Genomic DNA, 22039 nt, shown 5'->3' on the forward strand with positions numbered 1-22039 from the left:
TTGAATATAACCAAGCTCTCTGAATAACACATTCCAACGAGATAAGCTTTATAATTGTCTGGGTAGCTTGGCCATTTTAATCAGTTCAAAACTCTGTAAAAAGTTCAATCTTCTTCCTTGTCGGCAGCTTGCCCCGATGTTTTCTTAACGATATCCTCTGCATACTTTAAAGCTTTTCCAGGATCTGCAAATGAGCGTTCAACGCCGTTATAAGATATCTTCATTTTTCCGGGAAAGTAAATTCCATATCTTACTCCCGGGACTTCCCTCAAAGTGTGTCTTGCCGGTGTAAACAATCTCATTTTCTGGACTACCTCAGGAGAGTAATCGCGAAATATTCGCACATTATCCCCACGGTATGTCAGCTTCTTCCCATAAGTGATCTTTTTCAATATAAATTCCACTGAAGAGATGTCACGGAATTTCACAATTATCTGTCTTGAATAATTTGTTCCTCTTCCAACTCGTTTAGCGACGTCTATTCAATTCAATTCAACTTTAATGTCATTGCACAAATACTGAGTATCGGTACAATGAAATGCAGTTTTGCGTCAGTCCGTAGTAGTGCAATATAGAAAAAAAAAAAAAAAAAGAGGATACAAAACAATAGAAAATGCAGAATAATTAAACAATGGGGACGGAGGGACCGGAGGAATCTATCGGCGGGACTCCGAGTTCAGCAATGCGACGGTATGATTGTAGAAGCTGTTCCTCATCCTACTGGTACGAGACCTGAGGCTCCTGTACCGCCTCCCTGATGGGAGGAGGGCAAACAGTCCATGATTGGGGTGGGAGGGGTCTTTAATGATCTTCCCAGCTCGTTTCAGACACCGTTTTCGGTGGAGGGCATCCATGGCAGGGAGCGGGGCGCCGATGATGTGCTGCGCGGTTTTCACCACCCGTTGTAGTGCCTTCCTGTCCGCAACAGTGCAGCTGCTGTACCATACCGTGAAGCAGGCGGTCAGGATGCTCTCGATGGTACACCTGTAGAAGTTGGTCAGGATCTGGGGGTACAGGTGGACTTTCTTGAGCCTCCTCAGGAAGTAAAGGCGCTGCTGTGCCTTTTTGATCAGCTTGGAGGTGTTGAGGGACCAGGACAAATCCTCCGAGATGTGTACCCCGAGGAATTTGTAGCTGGAGACGCGCTCCACCTCAGTTCCGTTTATGTGGATGGGGGTATGTCTGCCCCCTCTGTTCTTCCTGAAGTCAACAATAATTTCCTTCGTCTTCTTGGAGTTGAGGACGAGGTTATTATTGGCACACCAGGTTGTCAGGTGCTGGACCTCCTCTCGGTAGGCTGACTCATCGTTGTCACTGATCAGTCCTACCACCGTGGTGTCGTCAGCAAACTTAATGATGGCGTTGGATCCGTACTTAGGGATGCAGTCGTGGGTGAAGAGGGAGTAGAGGAGAGGGCTGAGCACACAGCCCTGTGGCACGCCGGTGTTCAGTGTTATAGTGGTGGAGTTGAGGTTGTTGACCCTAACAGACTGTGGTCTGTTGGTGAGGAAATCCAGTGTCCAGTTGCAGAGGGAGGTGGAGATGCCAAGCCCGCTGAGTTTGGTGATCAAGCTGGCGGGGATGACAGTGTTGAAAGCGGAACTGAAATCAATGAACAGCAACCTGATGTAGGAGTTGTTGTTGTCCAGGTGGGTCAGGGCAGAGTGTAGGGCCGCCGATATGGCGTCCTCTTAGACCTGTTGGTTCTTGGTTCTTCCGACAATTCAAAGACCTCTTTGAGTAAGTCAGTAACGAAAGTACATGTTTGAGATTCATGTCCCTCTCGTCCTTCCTTTACTCCGAGAATCCTCAGGTTATATCTCCGAGTTCTTGATTCCAGGTCCAGACATTTATCAGTCATTCTTCCAAGTTTTTCCTCTTCAGTTTTCTGTGATTGTTTCAAATTCTTTATTTCCGAGACAATCTCTTTTATCTCATTCTCCATCTCTTCCATTATCTCATCCAGCTTTCCGATATCATCCTTTACACCTTTAAATTTCTTGTTGTAATCATTTTCAATTCTGACACACTCTGATTTTAATCTCTTATCAAATTCCTTATACTGCTTTTTGAGTTCTTTTAACTCGCTGCAAGTATTATCAATTTTTTGAGAAATTCTCTCCATGCTAGTCTCCATACTCTGCTTATTACTCTCCATGCTAGTCTCCATACTCTGCTTGTAACTCTCCATGGTAATCTCCATACTCTGCTTGTTACTCTCCATCTTCTCCAGTGTCATGTTAATTGTAGCAGTTATATCTAAAAGCATTTGCTTCACCTCTTTCTCCTTCTTGTCTCCTTTTGTTGCCATTTCAAGCAGAGACCCTTGGTTGTAAGAATCTTCTTCTTCTGAACCTTCTTCTGTCGTTTGCAGAGTATCCAATACTTCCTCGAGCTGAAGGCTGATAGTATTTTTCTCTGGCGCCCTTGAACGATTATCTCTGCTCATTTAAACTCATTTAAACACCCGATTTCACCATTAATCTCCCCGATTTTCACGTCACCTTCTGATGATATCACCCTTACACAACACCAGGCGACTTCGGTGAGTTTTTAAGAAAAATCGGTGCTGACTTAAAACGGCTTTTACAATTTTTTTTACGGGGGAGAAGCTCAATGCCGCGCCTTAATTCTCCATGACGCCGCCGGAAGTCCCCCGTGCTGATTGTTATCGAGGCTGACACATTTCCACCAATACGAACAGACTGTGGCCTGTGAATGAGGAAGTTGAGGACCCAATTGCAGAGGGATAGATATAATTTAGATACAATTTAGATAGATAGATAGATAGATAGATAGATAGATATAATTTAATTGCCACACAACCAAGGTCGGTGGAATTTGGGTTGCCAGCAGCGGTACAGTAATAAAGAACACAACCACAATAAAAAAGTTACACAAACATCCACCACAGCATTCATCACTGTGGTGGAAGGCACAGAGCTTGGCCAGTCCTCCTCCATTTTCCCCCGTGGTCGGGACCTCCACCCTCCACAGCCGTTGCTGCGAGCATCCAGATGGTAAGGGACAAAGTCAAAGTCAAGGTGAGTCCAGGATCGGCTCTTCCCAACCAGAGACCGTGGCTTCAGGCTGGTGTAGGCCGCAGGCCGGCGGTCAAAGTTTTAAAGTACCTGCCGTGCCGCAGCCGGAAGCACCGCAGTCTGCAGGGCCGGCGGTCGAAGCTCCCCTCCAGGGGAGATGGTAAGTCCATGCCGCACCCGCGGTAGAAGACGGCCGCGGGCCGGCGGTGGAAGCTTCTTCTTCCCCCCGGGTCCTCCACGAGGGATCCCGGGCTGTAGACGCCGCACCAGCTGGAGTTCTGCAGACTGCGGCTTCAGGCTGCCGGCTGCCGCGGGCCAGCGTAACGGAGCGCTCCCCTCCAGCGAGGTCTCACCCGCTCCGCGCCGAGAGTCCATGCTGCGCCCGCCGCTGAAGCCCCGGGCGCGTCTCCGGGAAAGTCCGCGCCGATCCTTGATGTTAGGCCACGGGGGAGGCGACCTGAAAAAATCGCCTCTCCATGGAAGAGGCGGCCGAAACGGTTTCCCCCTCACCCCCCCCCCCACACCACCCCCCACACATAACACACAAAGAAACATTAAAAACAGACTTTTAAACGTACTAAAAAAATAAAAAAAGTTGGGGGGAAAACGGACACGCTGCCGACAGGCTGCTGCCAGTGCAGCGCCCCCTATCCAGATTTCACCCTCCTCTCTCCTTTATTACAAAAAAAACATTTTACAATTTTACAATTTTTTTTGTGTGTTTTAAAACATTGCGGGACCAGGGTTTGGTTTTTGAAAGAAGGTCGACACAAAACGCTGGAGTAACTCAGCGGGACAGGCAGCATCTCTGGAGAGAAGGAATGGGTGGCGTTTCGGGCCGAGACCCTTCTTCAGACACTCCGATTTTAGAAAACTGTGTGTTGACCTACAAAATAAATGCTACATTCCTGTAAAGGGGGAATAATCGGAGATGTGCAAGTGGCGGGATCTCTCTCTCTCCCTCTCAAACACATCCTGTGCGTGAATTCGCAGTTTTATCCTGCGCTACTTAATCTAAGGGCGAGTGAACGGGCAGACAGACGGATGAAAGCAACGTACATAGAGTGGAATAGATGACATTTTGGGTCGAGACCCTTGTTCAGACTGAGTCTGCGGAAAGAGGAACAAGAGATATAGACGGTACTAAGGACATAGAAACATAGAAAATAGGTGCAGGAGTAGGCTACCTTAAGGAAGTAGCCCCAGAAATAGTGGATGCATTAGTGATAATTTTTCAAAACTCTTTAAATTCTGGAGTAGTTCCTGAGGATTGGAGGGTAGCTAATGTAATCCCACTTTTTAAAAAGGGAGGGAGAGAGGACCTGTTTACCTCTACTCTTTGCTTACTGTTTGCCAGCCAGTTCTCTTATCCACATCAATACTGAACCCCCAATACCGTGTGCTTTAAGTTTGTATACTAATCTCTTATGTGGGACCTTGTCAAAAGCCTTCTGAAAGTCCAGATATAACACATCCACTGGTTCTCCCTTATCCACTCAACTAGTTACATCCTCGAAAATTTTTTATAAGATTCGTCAGACATGATTTACCTTTTGTAAATCGATGCTGACTTTGTCCAATGATTTCACCACTTTCCAAATGTGCTGCTATCCCATCTTCAATAACTGACTCTAGCAGTTTCCCCACTACCAACGTTAGACTAACTGGTCTGTAATTCCACGTTTTCCCTCTCCCTCCCTTTTTAAAAAGTGCGGTTACATTAGCTACCCTCCAATACTCAGGAAATACTCCAGAATCTAAAGAGTTTTGAAAAATTATGACTAATGCATCCACTATTTCTGGGGCTACTTCCTTAAGTACTCTGGGATGCAGACTATCTGGCCCTGGGGATTTATCGACCTTTAATCCATTCAATTTCCCTAACACCACTTCCCGGCTAACCTGGATTTCACTCAGTTCCTCCATCTCCTTTGACCCGCGGTCCCCTGCCATTTCCGGCAGATTATTTATGTCTTCCTTAGTGAAGACGGAACCAAAGTAGTTATTCAATTGGTCCGCCATGTCCTTGTTCGCCATGATCAATTCACCTGTTTCTGACTGCAAGGGACCTACATTTGTTTTAACTAATCTCTTTCTCTTCACTTACCTATAAAAACTTTTGCAGTCAGGCTTTATGTTTCCTGCCAGTTTTCTTTCATAATCTATTTTCACTTTCCTAATTTGGACAAATGAATGGAAGATATGCCTATATCTCCCGTTTCCCTTTCCCTTGACTGTCAGTCTGAAGAAGGGTCTCGACCCGAAATGGCACCTATTCCGCTCTATGATCGTTGCTTTCGTCCATCTGTCCGCGCGTTCGCTTGCACTTGGTGCCGGCGCTTCTCCACCCAGTCTCCGCAAAACAAACACACACATGGCATGTCTGCCAGAGACCAGGAGCAGGGCGAAGGCTGACATCAAATGGGTCATGGCAGCTATCGAAAAAGTACGGAAATGGTAAGGGGGAAATTAAAAAAAAACACCCGAAGGAAATAGATGTTTAACAAAAAAAAGGGGGCTGCGATCGCTCCGTGTACGTGTCGGAAGGAAGGGGGGGGGGGGGGGGGGTGGGAGGGGGGGTGGGTGGGGATGATGGCTTGAGTGGGTGCAGGATTTTCTGGAGCTCATTCCTAATGGCAATATTTTGTATGTTCAAAGTTAATAAGGACGTCTAGGCAGGAATATCAAAATGATTACCTGCACCTGAGAAACAAAAAAGATGATTTGTGTATGAAGACGCCATGACCAAAACAAATATACCAGAGCAGAGACGGAAGCCGGTTACTGATATCGTGCTGAAGCTTACCTATGACCCTACTATGGCTTTTTCGTCGAGTGGGTTATCTTGCTCCGCTAAAGGATCATTGGGCCAAACAACTCGTGGCATTGTCATTATGGGCTAACAAATAATTTATTGCAAGTACATTGCAGACTCACAGTTCAGTTGATTCACAGCTTAGAATGAGCGTTGTGGCCTCTCCCTCGCGATCTTGCAGAGTGACTGAGTCCAGGCATCCGGGATTTTATTGTCCTGTCCCCCCCCCCCCCCCCAGAAGGGGACGTTACCTTCATCGTGGTGATTGACCGGCGAGAGGATCTCAATGTTTTTAAACATTCATAGCGTTCTTATTTTTCAGCGATGGGAAAAATCCTCGGGGCCTGCTCAGCGGAGGACTGTGAGTAAGATGGCCAAAAATCATAGTAATATATGGTAGCATTTTTCTAAAATCAATGACCAATGCAGAAAGTGGTGAAGATGAGACTTTCAATTATATAGATATATAATGTAACTGAACCCTATGTTGTTTCTTGTTGTGCTTATATGTTACAGTTTCATATTAAATACAGTAAAGCATCAAACAACAGCTCGTCTGTAACAGCCTTTATTGGATCAATTGTTTAGCTTGCTGGATAGAAACATAGAAACATAGAAACATAGAAATTAGGTGCAGGAGTAGGCCATTCGGCCCTTCGAGCCTGCACCGCCATTCAATATGATCATGGCTGATCATCCAACTCAGTATCCCGTACCTGCCTTCTCTCCATACCCTCTGATCCCCTTAGCCACAAGGGCCACATCTAACTCCCTCTTAAATATAGCCAATGAACTGGCCTCGACTACCCTCTGTGGCAGGGAGTTCCAGAGCTTCACCACTCTCTGTGTGAAAAAAGTTATTCTCATCTCGGTTTTAAAGGATTTCCCCCTTATCCTTAAGCTGTGACCCCTTGTCCTGGACTTCCCCAACATCGGGAGCAATCTTCCTGCATCTAGCCTGTCCAACCCCTTAAGAATTTTGTAAGTTTCTATAAGATCCCCTCTCAATCTCCTAAATTCTAGAGAGTATAAACCAAGTCTATCCAGTCTTTCTTCATAAGACAGTCCTGACATCCCAGGAATTAGTCTGGTGAACCTTCTCTGCACTCCCTCTATGGCAATAATGTCCTTCCTCAGATTTGGAGACCAAAACTGTACGCAATACTCCAGGTGTGGTCTCACCAAGACCCTGTACAACTGCAGTAGAACCTCCCTGCTCCTATACTCAAATCCTTTTGCTATGAAAGCTAACATACCATTCGCTTTCTTCACTGCCTGCTGCACCTGCATGCCCACTTTCAATGACTGGTGTACCATGACACCCAGGTCTCGCTGCATCTCCCCTTTTCCTAGTCGGCCACCATTTAGATAATAGTCAGCTTTCCTGTTTTTGCCACCAAAATGGATAACCTCACATTTATCCACATTATACTGCATCTGCCAAACATTTGCCCACTCACCCAGCCTATCCAAGTCACCTTGCAGTCTCCTAGCATCCTCCTCACAGCTAACACTGCCCCCCAGCTTAGTGTCATCCGCAAACTTGGAGATATTGCCTTCAATTCCCTCATCCAGATCATTAATATATATTGTAAATAGCTGGGGTCCCAGCACTGAGCCTTGCGGTACCCCACTAGTCACTGCCTGCCATTGTGAAAAGGACCCGTTTACTCCTACTCTTTGCTTCCTGTTTGCCAGCCAGTTCTCTATCCACATCAATACTGAACCCCCAATGCCGTGTGCTTTAAGTTTGTAAACTAATCTCTTATGTGGGACCTTGTCGAAAGCCTTCTGGAAGTCCAGATACACCACATCCACTGGTTCTCCCCTATCCACACTACTAGTTACATCCTCGAAAAATTCTATAAGATTCGTCAGACATGATTTACCTTTTGTAAATCCATGCTGACTTTGTCCAATGATTTCACCACTTTCCAAATGTGCTGCTATCCCATCTTTAATAACTGACTCTAGCAGTTTCCCCACTACCGATGTTAGACTAACTGGTCTGTAATTCCCCGTTTTCTCTCTCCCTCCCTTCTTAAAAAGTGGGGTTACGTTTGCTACCCGCCAATCCTCAGGAACTACTCCAGAATCTAAAGAGTTTTGAAAGATTATTACTAATGCATCCACTATTTCTGGAGCTACTTCCTTAAGTACTCTGGGATGCAGCCTATCTGGCCCTGGGGATTTATCGGCCTTTAATCCATTTAATTTACCCAACACCACTTCCCGGCTAACCTGGATTTCACTCAATTCCTCCAACTCCTTTAACCCGTGGTCCCCTGCTATTTCCGGCAGATTATTTATGTCTTCCTTAGTGAAGACGGAACCAAAGTAGTTATTCAATTGGTCCGCCATATCCTTGTTCCCCATGATCAACTCACCCGTTTCTGACTGCAAGGGACCTACATTTGTTTTAACTAATCTCTTTCTTTTCACATATCTATAAAAACTTTTGCAGTCAGTTTTTATGTTCCCTGCCAGTTTTCTTTCATAATCTATTTTTCCTTTCCTAATTAAGCCCTTTGTCCTCCTCTGCTGGTCTCTGAATTTCTCCCAGTCCTCCGGTATGCTGCTTTTTCTGGCTAATTTGTACGCATCATCCTTCGCTTTGATACTATCCCTGATTTCCCTTGTTATCCACGGATGCACTACCTTCCCTGATTTATTCTTTTGCCAAACTGGGATGAACAATTTTTGTAGTTCATCCATGCAGTCTTTAAATGTCTTCCATTGCATATCCACCGTCAACCCTTTTAGAATTAATTGCCAGTCAATCTTGGCCAATTCACGTCTCATACCCTCAAAGTTACCTTTCTTTAAGTTCAGAACCATTGTTTCTGAATTAACAATGTCACTCTCCATCCTAATGAAGAACTCAACCATATTATGGTCACTCTTGCCCAAGGGGGCACGTACAACAAGACTGCTAACTAACCCTTCCTCATTACTCAATACCCAGTCTAAAATAGCCTGCTCTCTCGTTGGTTCCTCTACATGTTGATTTAGATAACTATCCCGCATACATTCCAAAAAATCCTCTTCCTCAGCACTCCTGCCAATTTGATTCAACCAATCTATATGTAGATTGAAGTCACCCATTATAACGGTCCCTTTTGTACAGTTCCCCCTTACTGGATAGGGACATTAGCTGGATAGGGACATTCAGCGAGTCTAGTATAACATCCCTGTTTTTGCATGCAAGCCCTCCCGAATTAACTACTAGCTAACATTGAGTTTTCTTTCGACTTGCAGATTAACTGATGCGGAATCCTGCACCAGCACTCCCAAGTCCCATTGCATCTCTGATTTCTGGATTTTCTCCCTATTTAGAAAATAGTCTACATCTTTATTCCTACTACCAAAATGCATGACTCCACACTTTGCTACACTATGCACCATCTGCCACTTCTCCGCCCACTCTCCCAACCTGTCAAGTCCTTCTGCAGAGTCCCTGCATCCTCTACGCCAGTGGTTCCCAACCTTTTTTAGCTCATGGCCCCTTTGGGATCTTTAATTTTTCTGTGCCCCCCCCCCCCCCCCCCCCCCCCCCCCAGATATAAATTTATTAGAACTGAAATTTAGGAGGCAACAGGGTGGTAGCTCTGTGGCCCCCTTCATTGAACCTGTGGCCCCCTAAATCCCAATATTTTTCTGTGGCCCCCCTGAAATTTGCCATATGGCCCCAGGTTGGTTTAATCACTGATCTACGCTACTTGCACCTCCATTTTCGGATCATTTCCAAACATTGCCTCAAAGCCTCCAATCCCCTCGTCCAAATATTAATATACAACGTGAAGAGTAGCGACCCCTGCGGAACTCCACTAGTCACTGGCAGCCAATCAGAAAAAGCCCCCTTTATTGCCACTCTTTGTCTTCTGCCATCCAGCCAACCAGCTATCCATGCTAGTATCTGTCGATTAGCTATTGCATGTTAGCCAATCAGAATGATTAGTAGTCATAACCCCGCCCAGTGCATGCTTTATAGTGTAAGAACCCGTTTATTCGCCTCAGCACTCCTCAGCACTCGTGAGTAAGACAAGGCAGCGCCTTTACCACCTCAGGCAATTGAGGAAATTCAGAGTGTCTCCGAGGATCCTCCAGTGCTTCTACGCAGCGGTGGTGGAAAGCATCTTGTCCGGGAACATTACCATCTGGTTTGGGAATTGCTCTGCCAAGGACAAGAAGGCTCTGCAGAGAGTAGTGCGTTCGGCCGAACGCACTATGGGAACTTCACTTGCCCCCCTGCAGGAACTATACATCAGGAGGTGCAACTCCAGAGCCATGAGAGACCCCTTCCACCCCTGCAACGGACTGTTCCAGCTGCTACGGTCAGGCAAACGCCTCCGTTGCCATGCAGTGAGAACGGAGAGGTTGAGAAGGAGTTTCTTCCCAGAGGCCATTCGGACTGTAAACGCCTATCTCACCAGGGACTAACTCTACTGAACGTTTTTCCTTCCATTATTTATTATGTAAAAGAATATGTGTGTTATGATTGTGTTTATAGTTTGTTTGGTTGTTTGTCTTTTGCACAAAAGTCCGCGAGCATTGCCACTTTCATTTCACTGCACATCGCGTATGTGTATGTGACAAATAAACTTGACTTGACTTATTATATTCAGTAGTTGCAGCAGACTGAACGTACAATGTACTGCATATCTGATACCGGAATGACTATTAAAGATGCTTACACCTTCACCTGTGTGTGAGTCAGGTAATTACATGGTGTCAGAAAACTGGTTCTGACTCACTCCGTTTGTTTACCACGATTTATTATCTTTAGCAGTTTTATTTTGAAATTTTCGACGTTATGGCCAACCTGTCAAAAACCGAGTCCCCTTGGGTTTGACTCTGACATAGCCGAGCGATGGTGCATGTTTGAACGTGAATATGCTCACTATATTCGCATAGTTCACCGGAATTACCCCGATGATCTGAAGGCATTACTACTGCTCAATCTAGTGGGTCCAGAGGCAATGATTCGTGCAGACAACTTTGAGTTTGCCCCAGCAATCAACAACGCTAATGGCCAGGTCCTAGTGCCAGCAGAATCTATCGACAATCCAACCGTCTTACTCAGAAAGTTTAGAGTTATGTGACCTGCCCCCAAATCACGTCCTTGAGAGAACAAGGTTTTTCGCCCGACAACAGCAGGTCGAGACCCTGTCGAACGCTTCATCAGTGATTTATGACATATGGCTACACGGTGCAGCTTCGGTGAGTTGACTAATGAGTTAGTACGCGACAAAATTGTGGGGGGAATGAGCGATCGCAAGTTAAGAACTGAACTCCTTCGAAACGCAGAATTGATTTTAGAGCAAGCCATTCACTCTTGTCACATGGCAGAGGTCATGGCCCCGCTTGCAGACTTTGATCCTGCCAGCCCACAACATCAACACGTCAATCTTGCTAACTACTCTCCCCACAATGTTTCAATTGTGCCTCGGAAAAGTTCTAATGTGCCTGCCACGAGATGCCCCAACTGCAATTATTTCCACTGGTGGGGTACCAGTTCTGCGTAGCCCATGAGAAAGCTTGTCACAACTTTCCTAGTGGCGGCGCTGCCTTGCAGCTGCGGCTTGCCTGCAGTCCGTTTGTCTTTTCTGTTTTTTGTTTTCTCTTGTCCCGTTTTTAGTTTATTTTGGTCTCCGTGTCCGTCTGCGCTGAGGCCTATCGCGGAGCTGGCGGCCTCCAACTGCGACCGATCTCGAGGCTGCGGAGGCAGAGCCAGGACTTACCAACGCGAGGCTGGCCGACTTCGGGGCGGTGGTTGCGGTGCGACCCAACTTCCGACCCGACTTTGGAGCCTCGGAGGCTCGGCCGCGGGCCAGTGGACAACATCATCGGGAGCTCGAGTTCTGTTTTCCGGAGCTCCCGCAACTACAACTGCGTCCGCTGGGCTGGAGGACGGCAGCTTCGACCGCCCCGGGCCGCGGAGTTTGAACCGGCCTGTTTGCGGAGCACGGATTCAGCCGCGGGACTTACCTATCATCACCCGGCGGGGTCACAACATCGGAGGCTTGGATTGCCTCAGCGCAGAGGGAGAGCAAGGAGGGAAGAGACAATGACTTTGGGACTTAAACTGTGTTGAGTGTTTGTTATTTATTCTATGTTATGACTGCAGGCTAAACCATTTCGTTGCACTGAAAAGTGCAATGACAATAAATTGAATCAAATCAAATCAACTGCAAGAAGCTCAATCATTTTGCTACGTGTTGTCGGTCTCGTGGGAACGATGCTTCAAGGACAAATCTGCACCCGCTTCAACAAGAACTGGCTGACACCAACTCCCAAAAACACGACGATGCTTCCCACGGGAATGATTCAGATAAGACAGACAAGGACTCAGCAGTGACTGTCTCTCCTACGATCCTCAGGCAAACTGCTGGACCCAGCAGTGACCATGGTGATAAACAACAAGACCCTGACAGCCAAGGTGGACATTGGTGCCAAGGTCAACGTAATGTCACTTAGAGAGTTCAACAAGATCAGGAGCACGGAGCAAATGAAAAAGGACTCCTCCACGCTACATGCCTATAGACAATAGGTGCAGGAGTAGGCCATTCGGCCCTTCGAGCCAGTACCGCCATTCAATGTGATCATGGCTGATCATCCCCAATCAGTACCCCGTTCCTGCCTATGGTGGGGAAGTTTTGCACCCACTGGGGAAACCTGATTTGAAACGTACTGCCAGTGAACAAACAAAAAACCTGATGTTTTATATCGTTCAACCTAACTCTGAAACCTTGCTTGGCATCAGTGCATGCCATGACCTAGGACTGGTCTATTTTGGACGTGCTGCCCACAAACTGTGCTTGACAGATGAACCAACACAGCAGCTGCTGTCCCAGTACAGTGACCTGTTCGCCAACAAACTTGGCAAGCTGCCCACGACATACAGAATCACAGTTGTACCAGTGGCTCGCGCACCCCACCGTGTTCCCCATGCCATGCGGGAAAGAATATACACTGAACTAAAACGAATGGTCTCCTTTGGAGTTATTGACGAGGTCAGCGAACCTTCTGACTGGGTCTCCATTATGGTCGTAACCACCAAGAAAAACAAAGAGTTGCGGGTTTGCATCAATCCCAGAGACCTAAAACATAGCAATCAAATGCCCACATTACCCGATGAGAACTGAGGATGTGGCTGTGCAAATTGGAAATGCAACGTATTCTCGGTCCTTGATACCAAAAGCTTTCTGGCAAATACCACTGGACCGGGCATCATCTGCACTAACAACTTTTGCCACACCATTTGGCCACTATAAATTTAAAGAATGCCCTTCGGCATCAACTCAGCCAGCGAAGTTTTCCAACGCGCAACGGAACAGCTGTTCGCAGAATATCCATGAGCCATTATTGTTGATGATATCCTAGTCTACGGCTGTGATTTAGCCGAGCACGACGCCAACCTGAAGAAGATACTAAACCGTGCCAGACACATCAACCTTAAACTCAAACCTCTCAAGTGCAGATTCCGTGTTCCGGAAGTTACTTACGTCGGCCATGTGTTCACCAGCAACGGATTAAGACCTGATCCGTTAAAGACTGCAGCCATTAACGAACTGCCAGTTCCAACCGACATCACCAGTTTGCAACGTTTCCTCGGCATGGTAAACTATCTGGGCAAATTTATTCCCAACCTCAGCGACCTTTCTGGCCCCCAGCGACAACTGACTCACAAGGGCACTGCATGGTCCTGGTACGCACAACACCAAAGAGTCTTCGAGATGCTCAAGTTCCAGCTAGCCAGTGCACCAACATTGGCGTACTTTAACCTCAAGCTGCCGATCACCATCACCTGCGATGCATCCCAGTACAGGCTATGCCTACAGACAACCACTGACGGTGATGTGATGCCTGTCTCCTACGCATCACGAACCCTAACAGACACTGAACAACGCTGTGCCCAAATTGGAAAGGAACTGCTTGCCGTCGTCTTCGCCTGTTCAAAATTTAAAACTTCATCTTTGGCAAAACTTTCACTGTTGAGACTGACCACCAACCACTAGTCACCCTCCTGAACAAGCCCATCCACGCCACCCCGGCTCGTCTACAACACATGATGATGCAGCTACAGCGTTTTGACTTCCGCATCGTATACAAGAAAGGTAAAGATACGCACATTGCAGACAAGCTCTCCAGAGCCCCGCGTACTACCAGCGAACCTCACCCCATCGAACAAGACAAATTCTCAGTCTTGAAGGTCTCGTTCGAGCCCACTGATCGTCTACGCCGCCTTGCCGAACACACATCTGCGGACAAAACTTCACAACTGCTAACTACCTTCATAAGGAACGGATGGCCCAACAGTCAAATACCCCGTTTGAAACACGCCCCTACTTCCTGGTTCTACAGGACTGAATAATCGTCAAAGGCCATAAGGCAGTCATCCCTCCCACTCTAGGGAGTGAGTACTATGACGATATCCACAGAGGCCACCCCGGCACGGAGGCCACACTAAAACGGGCCCAGAACATGATCTACTGGCCCGGAATGACAAGGTACATACGCGAAAAGACCGAATTATACACCATCTGTAACAGCCTGACACCACACCAGCAGAAGCAGCCCCACCTGCCTCAGCCAGTTCCCTCCCTTCCGTGGTCTTCAGTGGCCGCCAACATCTTTGAATGGCACGGGAAACATGACCTTGTTTTGGTGGACTCCTACTCAAGCTGGATCGAAATTGACCTACTCCCAACAATCAGCTCCGAAACAGTGATCCAAAAACTATCAATCCACCTGTCCATGCATGGGGCACCCGTCTGCCTTCAAACTGACAATGGAAGTCAATTCACCAGTCAAAAGATCAAGAACTTTGCCAATCGGTGGAACTTTCAACACATCACCAGCAGCCCAGAATACCCACAGACCAATGGACTTGCTGAGCTTGCTGTTCGGAGCACTAAACAACTCATGGAACGTTCCGACCTAGCAAAATCTGACGTCTACCTGGACCTACTCAACCTGCGGAACATTTCAAGGGACAGCATTCTCGGCTCCCCTGCCCAGCGACTAATGTCTCGCCAAACGCGTCCACGACTGCCTGTCTCCCAGCAACAGCTGCAGCCGTAGGTCCTCCGCCCCACCACGATACAAAAGCGAGTGCAGTTTAAACACGGCACACAAAAGCAGTTTTACGACAAGACCAGCAAACTGCTTAAACCACTAGTACAAGGACAAGTGGTAGGCCTAGAAACTGACAAAGGACATTCAAAACTAGGGCACATTCATGGCCCCTCGAAGGAATCACGCTCCTACCTGGTCGAAGTGGATGGTGTCCTCTACAGACGCAACCGTCAACACCTCCTTCCAGTGAAGGATCCTTGTCCAGCGCCTGCGGGTCCCGATGCCCCCCTGTTCATGTTTACACCGATGCCTGTTGCAGCCGCTCTGTCACCTGTTGCTACCAAGACCACACACTCCCCGCGTCGGTCTGCCCCTGCGTCTCCCATGGTAACCGGTGCCCCGGGCTCCCCTTGTTGGTCCACCCCCGGTTCCCCCATGGCGGCATTACCAACCCCAGTCCCCATGTTTGGAGGGAAAAGGTGATGAGGCATCCCCCTACAGCAGGGGGGGGGGGGGGGGGAGAAGCAGGAGGGGTTAGTAACCTAGACATCAACAAAGTTTACAAGTTTTGTAAACAACTTAAGACACAGGTGTGGAGTTTAAATCATCTTTAATCATAAGGTATAGTAGTGCAGTACAGTAGGATGTTAGTTTATCGCTACTAGTATAACTACGTAATGCAGGAAATGGATAATATAAAGTGTACAGTGGGGTTAATGAGTTAAGTGATGCTACATTACTCTGATTTGTTCACATGCAATAACCAATCTACAAGTTTAAACTATTTACATTTGGTTTACAGACGATACAGCAGTAAGACATTGCTGTGTGAATGAACAGTTTGAACAATGTTGCTGTTGTCACCATCAATCCACAGCAGGAGCTGATAGTCACATCCAGGATCCTGCAGGTCCAGCTGCAATTCCCCCGTCCCCCACTGGGGGCAGCACCAGATACCCGGCATCAGCAACAGCGCCGCGTACCCGGGTCATGTGACAGCGGGCAGGGCCGCCTCTGTCGTCACCGGTCGGCCCAGGAACCGTTGGGGTTTAAACCCGGAGTGTGGCCGTTTAAAGGGGAGGGCGGCCGTTTAAACCGACACAAAGCTGGGTGTCAGTGTGAACTGTGAAGAGGATGTTAGGAGGTTGCAGGGTGACCTGCACAGGTTGAGTGAGTGGGCAGATGCAGTACAATATAGATAAATGTGAGGTTATCCACTTTGGTGGCAAAAAAAAGGGGGCAGATTGTTATCTCAATGGGATTGGGTTAGGTAAGGGGGAGGTGCAGCGAGACCTGGGTGTCCTTGTACACCGGTCATTGAAAGTTGGCGTACAGGTACAGCAGGCAGTGAAGAAAGCTAATGGAATGTTGGCCTTCATAACAAGAGGATTTCAGTATAGGAGTAACGAGGTTCTGCTGCAGTTGTATAGGGCTCTGGTGAGACCACATCTGGAGTATTGTGTACAGTTTTGGTCTCCTAATTTGAGGAAGGACATCCTTGTGATTGAGACAGTGCAGCGTAGGTTCACGAGATTGATCCCTGGGATGGCGGGACTGTCATATGAGGAAAGATTGAAAAGACTAGGCTTGTATTCACTGGAGTTTAGAAGGATGAGGGGATATCTTATAGAAACATATAAAATTATAAAAGGAATGGACAAGCTAGATGCAGGAAAAATGTTCCCAATGTTAGGCGAGTCCAGAACCAGGGGCCAGTCTTAGAATAAAGGGGAGGTCATTTAAGACTGGGGTGAGAAAAAACTTTGTCACCCAGAGAGTTGTGAATTTATGGAATTCCCTGCCACAGAGGGCAGTGGAGGCCAAATCACTGGATGGATTTAAGAGAGTTAGATGGATCTCAAGGGGCTATTGGAGTCTAGGGATATGGGGAGAAGGCAGGCACAGGTTATTGATAGGGGACGATCAGCCATGATCACAATGAATGGCGGTGCTGGCTCGAAGGGCCGAATGGCCTCCTCCAGCACCTATTTTCTATGTTTCTATTAAAGGGGAGGGTGGCCGTTTAAAGGGAAGGGTGGGGAATTGGCCAACAATATTCCGGTCCCCAGGGCGGTGACAACATCAGGATTCAGGAACATGTTTCCTGCCTCTAGCATGTCCAAACCGTTAATAATCTTACATGTTTCAATAAGATATCCTCTCATCCTTCTAAATTCCAGAGTGTACAAGCCCAGCAGCTCCATTCTATCAGAATATGACAGTCCCGCCGTCCAGGGATTTAACCTGATGAACCTACGCTGCACTCCCTCAATAACAATTTCCTTCCTCAAATTTGAGAAAAAGAGCGCACAATACGTTTGCACCCCGAGATGTTCACAGTTCCACAATCAGTCCGGGTCTGGGTTCCTTAAGCGACCTCAGTTCCTTCTTCCCGGTCGGTTTGAACTTATTCCTCCACAGCCTGAAACAAGTCCAGAAATAGAGGAAATAATCAGATGAAACAAGTGTCAATAACAGGGACTGGGGTTAATATTTCAACAACACTTACAGAACAAAATCACAGGAGAAAGAAGCCCGCGGATCCCCTGATATTTTATCACATTAAACATTAACACAAATACTCACCAGATCCGCTCAAGTTTTGGGAGGGTCAGTATGAGGCGGCGGAGGGCGGGGACAGATCGGTCTGTGAGGGAGTTGTGTGACAGCTCCAGCTCCGTCAATGAGGGCTTTGTAATGAGAGTGGAGACGAGAACCTCGGCTCCAGAATCTGTGAGGCCGACACCGCCCAGCCTGGAGATGAGAGTGAGAGGGTGAGGGACACAGTGAGACAGGAGACCGTGCAAATCCCCAGTGTTTATCAGTGACACAATTATTGATCATATTAATGTTCAGTGTCAGACACCCAGTGAGTGTAAACACAATCTCTCACAGTCTGGGACTTACTCCAGTATCTGTATTTTACATGCCGGCTTCCTCAGAGCCTCAGACACCAGTTTCACTCCGGAGTCTCCCAGGTCGTTGTTTCCTAGTCTAAATACAAACAAATAATAGACAATAGATAATAGGCAATAGACAATAGGCCATTCGAGCCAACACCGACATTCACTGTGATCATCCACAATCAGGACCCCGTTCCTGCCTTCTTCCCATATCCCTCGACTCCGCTATCTTTAAGAGCTCTATCTAACTCTCTATTGAAAGCCTCCAGAGAATCGGCTTCCACCACCCTCTGAAGCAGAGAAAAGTGTTTTCTAGTCTCCGTTCTAAATGGCTTACCTCCTATTCTTAAACTGTGACCCTGGTTCTGGTCTCTCCCAACATCGGGAACATATTTCCTGCCTCTAGTGCGTCGAAACCCTTAATAATCTTATATGTTTCAATGAGATCTCCTTTCATCCTTCTAAAACCCAGAGTGTACAAGCACCAGCCACTCCATTCTCTCAGCATATGACAGTCCCACCATCCCGGGAATTAACCTTGTAAACCTACGCTGCACTCCCTCAATAACAAGAATGTCCTTCCTCAAATTTGGAATACTCCAACAATACTCCAGGTGTGGTCTCACTAGGGCCCTATACAACTGCAGAAGGATCTCTTTGCTCCTATACTCAACACCTCTTGTAATGAAGGCCAACATGCCATTCACTCTGTTCACTGCCTGCTGTACCTGCATGCTTACTTTCAGTGACTGATGAACAAGGACACCCAGATCCCGTTGTCCCTTTTCCCAACTTGACACCATTTAGATAGTAATCAGCTTTACTATTTTTGCTACCAAAGTGGATAACCTTACATTAATCCGCGGTCCCAGCACCGAGCCTTGGGGTACCCCACTAGTCACTGCCTGCCATTCTGAAAGGGACCCGTTAATCCCTACTCTTTGTTTCCTGTCTGCCAACCTACTTTCTATCCATGTCAGCACCCTACCCCCAATACCATGTGCTCTAGTTTTGCCCACTAATCTATGTGGGTCCTTCTCAAATGCTTTCTGAAAGTCCAGGTACACTACATCCACTGGCTCTCCCTTTCCATTTTCCTAGTTACATCCTCAAAAAATTCCAGAAAATTAGTCAACTATGATTTCCCCTTCGTAAATCCATGCTGACTCGGACCGATCCTGTTACTGCTATCCAAATGTTCGGCTATCTCATATTTTATGATGGGATTTATCAGCCTTCAGTCTACCCAACACTATTTCCTGCCTAATGTCGATTTCCTTCAGTTTGTCCGTCACCCCAGATCCTCTGGCCACTACTATATCAGGAAGATTGTTTGTGTCCTCCTTAGTGAAAGATCCAAAGTACCTGTTCAACTCATCTGCCATTTCCTTGTTCCCCATATTACCATTCACCTTTTTCGGTCTTCAAGTGTCCATCTTTGGTCTTAAATTTTTTTTCCTCTTCACATATATAAAGAAGCTTTTACTGTCCTGCTTTATATTCTTGGCTAGCTTACCTTCGTACCTCATCTTTTTTCCCCGTATTGTCTTTTTAGTTATCTTCTGTTGTTCTTTAAACATCACCCTATCCTCTCGCTTCCCACTCATCTTTGCTACTTTGTATTTCTGTGCTTTAATTTTTATACTGTCCCTGGCGTCCCTTGTCAGCCATGGTCGTCCCTTACTCCCCTTGGAATCTTTCTTCCTCTTTGGAATGAGCCGATCCTGCACCTTCTGTATTATTCCTAGAAACACCTGCCATTTTTGTTCCACTGTCATCCCTGCTAGTGTGTCTTTCCAGTCTACTTTGGCCAGCTCCTCCCTCATGGCCCCATAGTCCCCTTTATTCAACTGTAACGCTGACACCTCCGATCTCCCTCTCCAATTGTAGGTTAAACCTGACCATGTTATGGTCACTGCCTCCTAATGGCTCATTAACCTTGAGGTCCTTTATCAAATCCGGTTCATAACACAACACTAAGGGGATCAGAGGGTATGGAGAGAAGGCAGGTACAGGATACTGAGTTGGATGATCAGCCATGATCATATTGAATGGCGGTGCAGGCTCAAAGGGCCGAATGGCCTACTCCTGCACCTAATTTCTATGTTTCTAAATCCAGAATTGCCTTCTCCCTGGTAGGCTCCAATATAAGCTGCTCTAAGAATCTATACGGAGGCACTCCACAAACTCCCTTTCTTGGGGTCCATTACCAACCTGATTTTCCCAGTCTACCTGCATGTTGAAATCTCCCATAACAACCACAGCATTACTTTTGCTACATGCCAATTTTAACTCTTGATTCAACTTGCGCCCTATGTCCAGGCTACAGTTTGGGGGCCTGTAGATTATTCCCATTAGGGTCTTTTTACCCTTGCAATTTCTTAGTTCTATCCATACTGACTCCACATCTCCTGACTATTTCACACATCGCAAGGGACTGAATTTCATTTCTCACCAACAGGGCAACCCCACCCCCTCTGCCCACCTGTCTGTCTTTTCTATAGGACGTATACCCTTGAATATTCAGATTCCCAACCCTGGCCCTCTTGCAGCCATGTCTCTGTAGTTCCCACAAGATCATACTTGCCAATTTCTAACTGATCCTCAAGCTCGTCCACTTTATTCCTTATCCTTTGCGCATTCATATACAACACCTTGAACTCGGTATTCACCTCCCCTCTCATACCTGTCACGATTGGCCCTGACCTTACTCTCTTATCCCTTCTCAAACTTTCCTTCCCATTAATTCGATAGTCCTTTGTTCCTTTTCCTGTGCTCACTTCCCCTTTAACTCCAGAGTTAAGACAGAGTAAAAAACAAACTGATACAAACCCCGGGGCAGAGATAACAAAACTGATATTTCTGGAAGCGCCTCAACAAATTATTGAATGCATCTCCGTGGTTGGAGTGTTTGGTGAATTTCACCACTTATTTTCATTCCCTGATAATTGAGAAAAGTATCCCATGCTGAGAACGGCTGCAACACTTCTGACCCGGTGGTGACGGAGTCAACCACCGGCGATCCAGGGGAGAGATGGGGGGAGTCGGCCTCCAGTGACCCGGGGGAGAGTGTAGCTGAGTAGACCACCAGCGACCCTGGGGAGGAGGGGGCGGAGTTGACCAACGGCAACCCGGGGGAGGAGAGGACAGTCGACCACCACCAAATCGAAGGAATGTAACATAGGAGGGGTGCTGTGCAGTGACAACCGGCCCCATGGAAGGGGTGCTGGATGGAAGAACAAAATAGTGAAACAATTATACAGCTCAGTGTTAGCATCAAACGGACAGTTACCCCAAGTGCTGACACTTGTGCAGAGCAGGTCCCAGCCGCTTGAGACCTTCACACTGAATGCGGCAGTTCCCCAGATCGAGGTGTTTGATTGTATCACAGGGCCCGATGACATGAGACAGGACCGCACAGTCAATCGGGGTCAGTCCCAGTCCACTAAATGAAAGTGTTTCCACAGATCCCAGTGTCTCCTTAGCCAGTGCAGGATTCTGAGCCTCAAACAGGTAGTGCAGCGTGTTCAGGAGGCTCCGTTTACCAAACTCACTCCCAACATTTATAATCTGACGTTGAACCTCTTCCTTCACCCAGTCAATCACTCGGCAGATTGTTTGATGAGGGAATGGACCCAGAAACTCCTTCAGGATCCAAGCTGACCGTGGGGAGGGGAGACCAGCGACAAAACGGAGAAATACTTCAAATCGCCCGTCTGCATTGGCATGGACTTCAGTGAGGAGTGTCTTGATATCCCCGCGATCTGGAGTCAGGAATAGTGCGAGTGCGGCTACAAACTCTTGTATGGTGAGGTGTGGGAAGGTGTACACCACGCTCCGGGCTGAATCCTCTCTCTCCAAAAGTTCCATCAGGAACCCGGACAGGAACTGGGAAGGCTGCAGATTGTATTTGATCAAATCTCCATCTGTGAACACAATGTTCTTCTCTGCCACTCCAGTGAAGGCCATCTGACCAACCCTCAGTAACACCTCACGGGGGCTCTCAATCTCACGGCCGTGGTTTTTCAGGATGTTGTAAATAAAGCAGCAATATAGTTGGGTGATGGTCTTGGGAACTCGCTGCGGGTCCCGGTGTTTTTGTGTGAAGAAGGGGCCCAGTGTCAGGCCGAGGATCCAGCAGTAGGAGGGGTTGTAGCTCATGGTGTACAGGATGTCATTCTCCTCCACATGTTTGAAAACAG

At 47.3% G+C, this 22039-nt stretch overlaps 1 protein-coding gene across 1 annotated transcript; it reads right to left on the minus strand.

Moving 5' to 3' along the window:
* Positions 1-17136: 17136 nt before the first annotated feature.
* Positions 17137-21738, minus strand: LOC116982858 (NACHT, LRR and PYD domains-containing protein 14-like). The gene is made up of 4 exons (XM_033036384.1): positions 21130-21738; positions 17842-17928; positions 17521-17688; positions 17137-17356 (listed from the first exon to the last, which is right to left on the minus strand). The coding sequence occupies exons 1-4, from the start codon at positions 21705-21707 to the stop codon at positions 17269-17271; spliced, it is 921 nt and encodes a 306-aa protein (XP_032892275.1). The 5' UTR covers positions 21708-21738; the 3' UTR covers positions 17137-17268.
* Between the last annotated feature and the right edge of the window lie 301 nt (positions 21739-22039).

Source organism: Amblyraja radiata, chromosome 1 (assembly GCF_010909765.2).
Source record: "Amblyraja radiata isolate CabotCenter1 chromosome 1, sAmbRad1.1.pri, whole genome shotgun sequence".
Taxonomy (NCBI): Eukaryota; Metazoa; Chordata; class Chondrichthyes; order Rajiformes; family Rajidae; genus Amblyraja; species Amblyraja radiata.